At 43.6% G+C, this 11497-nt stretch overlaps 1 protein-coding gene across 1 annotated transcript in view; it reads right to left on the bottom strand.

Moving 5' to 3' along the window:
• The window catches only part of TTL (tubulin tyrosine ligase), a 30445-nt gene extending 27460 nt beyond the window's left edge, over nucleotides 1–2985 (bottom strand). The window contains exon 1 of the mRNA XM_089693265.1: nucleotides 2577–2985. Coding sequence (XP_089549391.1) covers nucleotides 2577–2733 — 157 coding nt within the window. The 5' untranslated portion in view covers nucleotides 2734–2985. The remainder of the gene's footprint in view (nucleotides 1–2576) is intronic.
• Nucleotides 2986–11497: the final 8512 nt, after the last annotated feature.

Consider the following 11497-nt stretch of genomic DNA (forward strand, 5'->3'; position numbering starts at 1 on the left):
TATACCTGAAAATCGATCAATCCTGAAGTACTGACGGCCAATCTAAATTCTTGAGGGCCACAAATGTCAGAACAGTACAGATATCCCCCAAATTACCTCTTTTTTTCAACCTAGACAGTCCAACATATTCCATAAGAGGCCTGGTGAATTTTTTTAATTTGTAAATTTTTGTCATACTTTTTCAGAAAATTAAACTAAAATTATTTTCACAATTTTTTTTTTTTTTTTATTACATACTGTCAGCAGTGCAGTACAGCGTCATCATATAATTGGTGTGGTGGTGATCAGGGACACTGACTTGTGACGGTACGAAAAAAAGAAAATTATAATTTAAAAATAAAATTTTTAGTAAATTTTTTTCTCTTTTTTAAAGATTGTTTTTCATATTACACTATGACCAAAGTAGTACATTGTGCTACTTTGGGGAAGAGATTTTTTTTTTTTTACATCATTAATTTGCTATAAGCAATCATTTACCTGAATGAAATCAATTCATTCAGGTTTTTTTGTTGTGATTAGCTGTGATTGGCCAGGGCTAATCTCATGACACAGACGGGCTGTGACTGGCCCAGCCTGTGCATGTGATTACTGTGACCATTCCTAGATTATAAACTCTAACAAGCAGGGCCCTCTGTTTCCTCTTGTACCAAATTGTATTGTAACATCTACCTTCATTTTGTAAAGCACTGTGCAAACTGTTGGCGCTATATAAAACCTGTATAAAAATAATAATTCACAGCTAGACACAGATGTCTTTAAGTTTTCTCTATATTTTGTCTCTGCTCCTCCCTTTCCTCCGGTTTAGTTAATACTGTATAGATAGCCCACCCTTTTTCCCCAGAAATGCATTGCAGCTTCTAGCCTCATTTCATGAAGCAGGTCACATTATGATCTTTTGACCTATCAGATGTTCATTGTTGTAAGATTCTCTCAGTTTATGGAATAAACTTTGCAAGATCTACAAGATATCTTCTGTATTGAGTCACTGCCTGTGATATTCAACTAAGATTGGAGTTATCGCTATCTCATCACAACTGTAAGTTACAGAGATCACACTTTCAATGCTTAGATTGGAGAGACAGAACAACACTTGTAAACAATGGATGGCATGAAAGGAAGCCATCCATTATTTACAACTGTCATGAGACAGTTTGGCTCCCTCAGGTCCACCTGCCCTTGGTCTATCCATTAAATGCATGTGCCTGTACTATTAGGACTCTCAAGATTTATAGAGTTAGGACCACAGAAATTCAGGGTGCTGTGATGTGGCTCATGTATGCATTTGCAAATGTGTGCTAACTAAACCCGTTTTTAAACGCATGTCGTTAGACAGGTTAATTTGGTTTTTGATAGTTGGCTAACTGGCTGGCAGATTGAACTGGCTTTCTTATCCCCCTTTTTGATAAGCGATACCTATCCACGTTCCTTGCTGATAAAAGCCATTTTTAGACTGGGGTTGCTGACCAATGTTGTTGGTTAGCTGGCTGGCAAGTTGAACAGGGTAGCCCTATTTATATTTCGTATGCGATGGCCGTCCGTGTTCACTGCTGAAAAAGCCAGTTATAGACCTGGGTCGGTGACCAGTATTTTGACTGCTGTGATTGGTCACAGCAGGTCACATGGTACTGGCTACAGGGCTGGTACACAGATCTGTCAACGGCTGTGTTGGAGGCACACATTTGGTGACAGATCTCGCAACAGCGCGGCCCTGCGGTCACGCACAAAGCGCGATCCAGGAAAGACGTCATAGGATGCCCTACCGGAGGGAGGAGAGGTATGCCTGGCTGTCATTTTGCTATAGACCGGGTGGGAAGTGGTTAAACAACACCAAAAGAAAGTCCTGTCTAAAAAAAAACAAAAAAGATAAAAATGTCATAAGGGTGCACTGTAGCGTGACCACGCAATTGTCAAAGTGCGACAGCGCTGAAAGCTGAAAATTGTCCTGGGCAGGATGGGGGTGAGAGTGCCCGGTATTGGACTGGTTAAATGTCAGCGGGCCCTTTTCATAAAAGGTATATCTGCGCCCCCCCCCAATATATAATAGATGTGCACAGGGGCGGACTGACCATTTGGAAACTCAGGCACTGCCCGAGGGCCCGGGGTCAGCAGGGGGCCCCATGAGATGCCCCTGGTACCTTTTTCATAGGCTTTAAGTTTGGGCAAGGACACACGGGCCCCATGATCCCCTATTGCCCGGGGGCCCCATGAGTTGTCAGTCTGCCCCTGGATGTGCATTGATGTGATTATCTGTAGAATAAATAACAGGCGTCTTCTCTGTTGGACAGCTCCAGTCACTGTGCCTATACCAGGACATAGAGACAGGCTCAGCCCCTGGCTAGGAGAGTACTGGTGCCAATGCTGCAGTTGTACTGTCTGAGCTCCCCTCTTGGTGCAGCAGACAACACCCACATGCAGCTCCCTGTGGCCCTCGTGCACTGGGGTCCCCTGTTCTCCTATAGGGCTCTGCTAGTCTAGAGCTCACGAGGCTAAATACGGGTCACACAAGTAAAGCCGAGCCGTGTGACGTCACTGAAGTCCATGAGGAGGACAGAAGCGGCCCGTGTGTCGGCTCTCACCCAGTCTCCCGAATGGCAGTCTGTTCCGCTCCCCCAGCATGAGATGAAAGCGGGGATTGTCCCTCTTCAGTCTCTTCCATTGTCCCGTGGCCCGGAGAATCTTACACACTTCGGCATAGATGGTGCTGTTCTCATCCCTCACCACGAAGGTGTACATGACCGCCGACGGAGCGCTCCCACGAACTCTTCTATTGTCGTGCCCGAGCCGCCCCGCCTTCCAGCATCCCGTGCGGTCCCGACAACGCTACATTCACAGGAGGAGAGGCATGACTGTGATGGGTGTGACGTCACCGGCAGCCTGTCAGCCGCGCAGGTCTGATCCGAGCTGCGGTTATTGATCTGATAGGAAGAGCGGCAGCTGCAGTCAGTCCCTCTCCGGCCAAGCCGATAACCCCTCCCAAGACATTGGGGGCTGGGCTACAGGGTCAGGGAGCAATGGGCGGGGACATGGGCTGCGGGCAGCATGGCCAGGGATCGGATGAATGGGGACAGCTGGAGGCTCTTCCCTGCCACGCCCTTCTTTGTCACTTTATCGCACAGCTGGGTCCCTGAAGTGACAAAGACCAGGGGGGGGGAGGGGGCAGCACTGCCCAGCAGCTGTCACTGTCAGAATGTAGCCAATGGAGGTCTTTCTTTTAACCGCTTGTCTACCAGGGCAATTGTTTCACTTTTTTGTTGCGATCTGCATTTTTTTTTGCTAGAAATGACTGTAAACTCCCCAAAAAGTGGATCTTTTCTGACAGCAGAGACCGTGCAGAATAAAATGGTGGGAGTTGCAATTTTTGGATGTTGCAGGATAATTGCATCGTCATTTATCAACACATATTTTCAGGGAAAAAAAAGGAAAATAAAATGAATTTTAGTGCAAACGTAGTATTAGTGTCGTGTCATACCGGGTAGCGTCTTACCATACAAGTTTCAAATCGCATGACCAATAAATCGCATGGCAAGTTGCACCAAATTGTCCGTAATTAAAGCGGTTGTATCGGTGCCATTCTGACTTGGTCAAAGCTGCACCGATTTGTAAAGTAGTGCATGCACTAGGAGGGGCGGACTGACATGGGGCCCGCAGGCAACAGGGGATCATGGGGCCCATGTGTCTTTGCCCACACTCAAAAAAGCCTATGAAAAAGGTACCAAGGACATTTCATGGAGCCCCCTACTGACCTCGGGCAATGCCCAAGTGCTCAAATGGTCAGTCCGCCCCTGTGCACTACTTCAGGTGATACTTGCATAGCCATCTGTGTCTTGCAAGACACAGATGTCTTGCAAGTCGGAATGACATTCGACTTTGAAATCGTGCGACTTCACTGGAAATCGCACGATTTTAAAGTCGGATCGGTGTGACTTATACCTGATTTTTGGTAAAATATAAAAGATGGGGCTGCGTCAAGTCAATAGATACCAAACATGTCAAGTCCAAAAATTCAGCATGGCTGTGGAATTGCAAGAAATGATGGTACCCAGAATTCTTCATAGGAGGTGCTTTAGTCACTTGCTCTCCAGAGGATTTACCCCCCTTCCTTACCAGGACATTTTTTGTGTTATGGCGCTGCATTATTTCACTGACTATTGCGCAGTCATGCAACACTGCACCCAAATGACATTTATGTCCTTTTTTTCCCACGAATTGAGCTTTCTTTTGGTGGTATTTGATCGCCTTTGCGGTTATTTTTTGCGCTATAAAAAAAGCGACAATTTTGAGAAAAAAAAAACCTATATTTGAGTTTTTGCTATTAAACATTCCAGTAATTTCGTCATAAATTTAGGCCAAAATGTATTCTGCTACATGTCTTTGCTAAAAAAAATTAAAAAAAAAAGTCCCAATACGTGTAAATTAAGTGAAAAGTTATAGCGTTTACAAAGGGCCATATGTACACACACACACACACACACACATATATATATATATACAGTCAGGTCCATAAATATTGGGACATTGACACAATTCTAACATTTTTGGCTCTATACACCACCACAATGAGTTTGAAATGAAACAAACAAGATGTGCTTTAACTGCAGACTGTCAGCTTTAATTTGAGAGTATTTACATCCAAATCAGATGAACGGTGTAGGAATTACAACAGTTTGCATATGTGCCTCCCACTTGTTAAGGGAGCAAAAGTAATGGGACAATTCGGTTCTCAGCTGTTCCATGGCCAGGTGTGTGTTATTCCCTCATTATCCCAATTACAATGAGCAGATAAAAGGTCCAGAGTTCATTTCAAGTGTGCTATTTGCATTTGGAATCTGTTGCTGTCAACTCTCAAGATGAGATCCAAAGAGCTGTCACTATCAGTGAAGCAAGCCATCATTAGGCTGAAAAAACAAAACAAACCCCTCAGAGAGATAGCAAAAACATTAGGCGTGCCCAAAACAACTGTTTGGAACATTCTTAAAAAGAAGGAACGCACCGGTGAGCTCAGCAACACCAAAAGACCCGGAAGACCACGGAAAACAACTGTGGTGGATGACCAAAGAATTCTTTCCTTGGTGAAGAAAACACCCTTCACAACAGTTGGCCAGATCAAGAACACTCTCCAGGAGGTAGGTGTATGTGTGTCAAAGTCAACAATCAAGAGAAGACTTCACCAGAGTGAATACAGAGGGTTCACCACAAGATGTAAACCATTGGTAAGCCTCAAAAACAGGAAGGCCAGATTAGAGTTTGCCAAATGACATTTAAAAAAGCCTTCACAGTTCTGGAACAACATCCTATGGACAGATGAGACCAAGATCAACTTGTACCAGAGTGATGGGAAGAGAAGAGTATGGAGAAGGAAAGGAACTGCTCATGATCCTAAGCATACCATCTCATCAGTGAAGCATGGTGGTGGTAGTGTCATGGCGTGGGCATGTATGGCTGCCAATGGAACTGGTTCTCTTGTATTTATTGATGATGTGACTGCTGACAAAAGCAGCAGGATGAATTCTGAAGTGTTTCGGGCAATATTATCTGCTCATATTCAGCCAAATGCTTCAGAACTCATTGGACGCCGCTTCACAGTGCAGATGGACAATGACCCAAAGCATACTGCAAAAGCAACCAAAGAGTTTGTTAAGGAAAAGAAGTGGAGTGTTATGCAATAGCCAAGTCAATCACCTGACCTGAATCCGATTGAGCATGCATTTCACTTGCTGAAGACAAAACTGAAGGGAAAATGCCCCAAGAACAAGCAGGAACTGAAGACAGTTGCAGTAGAGGCCTGGCAGAGCATCACCAGGGATGAAACCCAGCGTCTGGTGATGTCTATGCGTTCCAGACTTCAGGCTGTAATTGACTGCAAAGGATTTGCAACCAAGTATTAAAAAGTGAAAGTTTGATCTATGATTATTATTCTGTCCCATTACTTTTGGTCCCTTAACAAGTGGGAGGCACATATGCAAACTGTTGTAATTCCTACACCGTTCACCTGATTTGGATGTAAATACCCTCAAATTAAAGCTGACAGTCTGCAGTTAAAGCACATCTTGTTCGTTTCATTTCAAATCCATTGTGGTGGTGTATAGAGCCATAAATGTTAGAATTGTGTCGATGTCCCAATATTTATGGACCTGACTGTATATATATATATGTTTTTGGGTTTTTTTTAACTTTTAGTAGTAATGGCTGCAATTAGTGACTCATAGCGGGCTATTCTGACACTGGGGGGGAACTGACTTGGTGTCACTGACATCGCCAGTGACACCAACACAGTGATCAGTGCTTAAAAAAAGAAATGCACTGACATTGTACTAATGGCACTGGGCAAGAAGTTCAAGTGCGACTTTCATGTGACTTTGGAGGGTGTACATTGAAATCTATGGTCCTCAAGTTCCATCAAAGTCGGACCAAAGTAGTGCAGGAACTGGTCACCTCTCAGCCTTAACAGGTTCCCGCCCGGCCTATGGCCAGATGGTGGCCTGCAAAACCCCTCATCCCTCCAGGTGGATGCCATATGGCGTCCTTTTGGGCATGCGCAGTTTGCATGCCCGCAGAGCCACACAATCTGTCACCGGCCGTGTACCTCAGATACGGCCGATGACAGATTTGAGTCCTGGCCCCGTTGCCGGTACCATGTGACCTGCTGTGACCAATCACAGCAGGTCACATGACAGTTGTATACAATGGATGGCTTCATTCTAGTTATGTGAAGAAAATTATAAAATTTTAGTTTGGGTATAATGTTGTATGACCACGCAATTGTCATGCAAAGTGTAAGTGCTGAAACCTGAAAAATGGCCTGGGCAGGAAGGGGTTAAAAGTGCCCTGTATGGAAGCGGTTAAAGCCGAACTAAAGGCAAAACTTGTTACTAATTTTGGATAGGAGTTGGGGGAAGTTTTTTCCCATATGTGTCCCATTGGGGAGATTTCCCTTCACTTCCTGTCCCATAGTTAAAACAAGAAGTTAAAGGAAATCCCTTCAAAGTGAGGGAAATCCCTGGTTGTCGTCAGGATCACCAGAACTAGTGCTCTTATTTGAAGATATGTCCTATATTCCTGTTATGAGGACAACCCAATATATTCTTTCACTTTCAGCGATAACAGTAAACATAACAAATAGAGAGCGTGAATCTCCCTAACACCGACAACAATAAAAACCTGATAGGTGTTTTAACTGCTTCCCAACCACCCTATAGCAGAAGTACTGCTACAGGGCGGCGCAAAATCACACATATATATATATATGTGTGATTTTACATTTCCAGGTAGGGTGCATGCGAGTGTCCTACCCGCGCTGCCATTCGTAGCCTCAGCTATCAATCACCGGGTCCTGGCCAGTGATTGCCGAGCATCCCCAACAAGAGGAGAGGGGGGGGGACCTGTTTGTAAACAAACCAGTTGTCTCCCTTCAGGTCCTGAACACTGCTTTGCATAGCCATGTATGTGAAACAGCACACAGGTAACCCTTTGATTGTCCCATGTTAACCCCTTCCTGTCCAGTGCCATTAGTACAGTGTCAGTGCTTTTTATTAGCACTAATCACTGTATTGATGTCACTGGGGATGTCAGTGACATCAAGTCAGTCCCCCCCCCCCCCCCCCAGTGCCAGAATGCCCGCTGCAGTCCTGCTATAAGTTACTGATCTCCGCCGTTACTAGTAAAATAAAAATCACAGTATATATACCATGGTAAAAGCAAAGCAAGCGCACGGATTCACACAAAGCAGCTGGCATAAAAGGATGAACCCCTATATCCTCAAACACATGAAAAAATTTAAAATGCAGTACTATACAATATGATGAAACCAAGGTGCTAATGCATAAATGAATGAATAATTAAAGTGACAATGGTGACGAATTCAAAGTGAGGCGCTGAAATTTAGCGCTAATATGAATAATATTGCATAAGTGTCCCGCAAAATGACAGCGAAAAAGTGATAATTGTAAATAAATATAAAGTAACAATAGTGAACAGTCCAATATAAAATATGGTAAGTCAGATAAAATAGCAAAGAAACCTCCAAGCAATCTCCGTGATGAATAGGTGACAGTGACTCCATGCTAGGAAATGCTGGGTGAATGCACTCACCAGAAGCGCATAATAATATATCCAGCTCCTCCACAACTAGGGAAAACTTCCATCACAAAGATCATGGTATGGAGACAAGATAAACCCCACTGGCTTCTCACAGCATTACAGGGATGACTCCGACACCACCACTGGCCTCTAGCTGCATTACAGGGATGGCTCAGGATCAGGGTTGGACTGACAACTCATGGGGCCCCCAGGCAATAGGATATCATGGGGCCCCTGTGTCCTCACCCACATCCCAAAAAGCCTATGAAAAAGCCAATGAAAGGTACCAGGGGCATCTCATGGGGCTCCCTACTGACCCCGGGCCCTCGGGCAGTGCCAGAGTGCTCAAATGGTCAGTCCGCCCCTGCTCAGGATACCTCTCCACCATGGACAGAGCCAACAGAAATAACATAATCTACATGGGGAAGTCCAAGCTGCCGACAGTGTGTGCCTAGAAGCCGCTGGCCATTGTGTACGGTGTGCCCAGGTGTGGAAGTCCTTCCTACCCCTGTCTTCTTCCTCTGCCCCCCCGTGCTGCACTCTAACATCCCTGGGCTCCTGTCAGGAGGCTCCCCTCTCCGGGTGGGATGTGTGCCAAGCTCCTTGCTGGGGTTTTCCACCTTCCCCATTAGAGGAGCATACCTCGTTGTCATACAGCGCAAGTCGCGCTACAGCTCTGTTGGCGAAACTGTCAAATCGGCCCTGCTACACCCCCTCACAGGCACTTTCAGTTCTGGGGAGGACCTTTGCTTCCCATTGGCTGCTCAGTTCCATGAGGTAGGTGGGAAGAGGTCTGACTGGGGGTATAGGGCTCCGAACTAACTTCTTCCTGAGAGTCTGTACCAGTCACCAGAGGGTAGAAACATGGTCACATGGCAGACTTGGATCTCCAGTAGCCGAAGCGCAAACTTCATTCCTTCCACCATTTGTAAACGCTAAAACTTTCACGTACAACAGTAATTTACACATATTGGGATTTTATTTAGCAAAGACATGTAGCAGAATACATTTTGGCCTAAATTTATGATGAAATTTGATTTTTAAAATTTTTTAAACTGGACATGTTTAATAGCAAAAAGTCAAAAATATTGTTTTTTTTCTCAAAATTGTCAGTCTTATTTTTTTATAGAGCAAAAAATAAAAACCGCACAGGCAATCATATACCACTGAAAGAAAGCTCTATTTGTGGGAAAAAAAGGCCGTAAAGTTCATTTGGGTGCAGCGTTGCATGACCACACAATTGTCAGTTAAAGTAACGCAGTGCCGTACCGCAAAAAATGGCCTGGTCAGGAAGGGGGGTAAATCCTTTGGAGGGCAAGTGGTTAATTTGTTCTCTCTGTTCAAAGCTAAAAAAAATGCTTTGCCTTTAGTTAAACTTAAAAGAGCCTGCCCACTTTCTCTTGCATACATCGTAAGCAAGCTGCTAGTACCAATAATTAAATAAAAAATAATAATATCAATTCATAACCAGAAACAGGGTAGAACTATTTTAGGATACAATGCTCAATACATAGGAAACATATGCATATATTGCATTAACAAATAACATTTTAAAATGCAAAGGAAATAAAAAAATGGTGATATCAGAGAGCCCTATATTCCCACAATGTTTACACTTACTACAAAACCAATGCAACTTGTAAAGGCACAAGAATCTTTCCAGAACCTGGAGTCTATTCTCACATACACTATATTGCCAAAAGGTTAGGGCCGCCTGCCTTTACATGCACATGAACTTTATTGGCATCCCAGTCTTAGTCCATAGGGTTCAATATTGAGTTGGCCATCCCTTTGCAGCTATAACAGCTTTAACTCTGCTGGGAAGGCTGTCCACAATGTTTAGGAGGGTGTCTATGGGAATGTTCGACCATTCTTCCAGAAGCGCAGTTGTGAGGTCAGGCACTGATGCCGGACAAGTTGGGTTTGGAAAGCTATTTCATGATGTGATCTACGCACTGTTGTTGTGCTAATCTGAAGGCCACATCTTCAACTCTTCTGGGAAGACTGTCCACAAGGTTTCTTCCAGAAGCGCATTTGTGAGGCTCTGATAAATCACTTGATCCATTTTCAGCAAAAGGGACCAAGTGATTTATCACACCCTTTAATATGTTCCTCTTATGCTCCCCAAAATGGACTCTAAGTTGGTGAGATGTACGGCAAACATACTGTAGATGAGCCTGGAACTAGGAATATCATCCAATACACCAAAAAACATTTATGGCAGGGGCATTTCCATTAAACCCTGCTACAATTTTTTTTAAGATGACATATGTATTTGCAAACACACATTTTTTTTACTGAACACCCATAGCTCCCCTTCTGCTCCCAAAAAAAAAAAAACAACTGAATTCCTTATTACTCTGCCTAGGCTGGGTTTCAACACTACCGTGCACATTCAGACCCCTTTTTATCTATTAAAAAAACCTAGGTCTTTTGGGAAGGCCTTTGTTCAATATAGTAAAATCCTCTTTTAAAATTCCCCAATTATGGTTAAAAACCTTCTTGATATTTAAAACCCCATTACTAAATTACCCCTTCCTTTTCAAATGTTCAAACCAAATCAAGGAAAACAAGGCTGGTAAGGTCCACTACATGAGTGAATGAGATTTCAAATAGATTATTCTGGCAGTACATTGTGAATTCCTAAAGGGTGCCGTCACTCTTCCCAAATGTCCAATATGTCATATGTTATATATACAGTGAATATAAAAAGTCTACACACCCCTGTTAAAATGTCAGGTCTCTGTGATGTAAAAAAAAGAGACAAAGATAAATCATTTCAGAACTTTACCACCTTTAATGTGACCTATAAACTGAACAACCCAATTGAAAAACAAACTGAAATCTTTTGGGGGGGAAGTAAAAATAAAAAACTAAAATAATGTGGTTGCATAAGTGTGCACACTCTCTTATAACTGGGGATATAGCTGTGTTCAGAATTAAACAATTACATTCAAAATCATGTTAAATAGGAGTCAGTACACACCTGCCATCATTTAAAGTGCCTCTGATTGACCCCAAATAAAGTTCAGCTGTTCTAGTAGGTCTTTCCTGACATTTTCTTAGTCGCATCCCACAGCAAAAACCATGGCCGCAGAGAGCTTCCAAAGCATCAGAGGGATCTCATTGTTAAAAGCTACCAGTCAGGAGAAGGGTGCAGAAATGTTTCTAAGGCATTAGATATACCATGGAACACAATCATCATGAAGTGGAGAAAATATGGTACAACATTGACATTACCAAGAAATAGACGTCTCTCCAAAATTGATGAAAAGACGAGAAGAAAACTGGTCCGGGAGGCTGCCAAGAGGCCTACAGTAACAATAAAAGAGCTGCAGGAATATCTGGCAAGTACTGGCTGTGTGGTACATGTGACAACAATCTCCCGTATTCTTCATATGTTTCGGTTATGGGGTAGAGT

This window comes from Staurois parvus, unplaced genomic scaffold (genome assembly GCF_062004578.1).
Source record: "Staurois parvus isolate SC_StPar_1 unplaced genomic scaffold, SC_StPar_1.0 ptg000619l, whole genome shotgun sequence".
NCBI lineage: Eukaryota > Metazoa > Chordata > Amphibia > Anura > Ranidae > Staurois > Staurois parvus.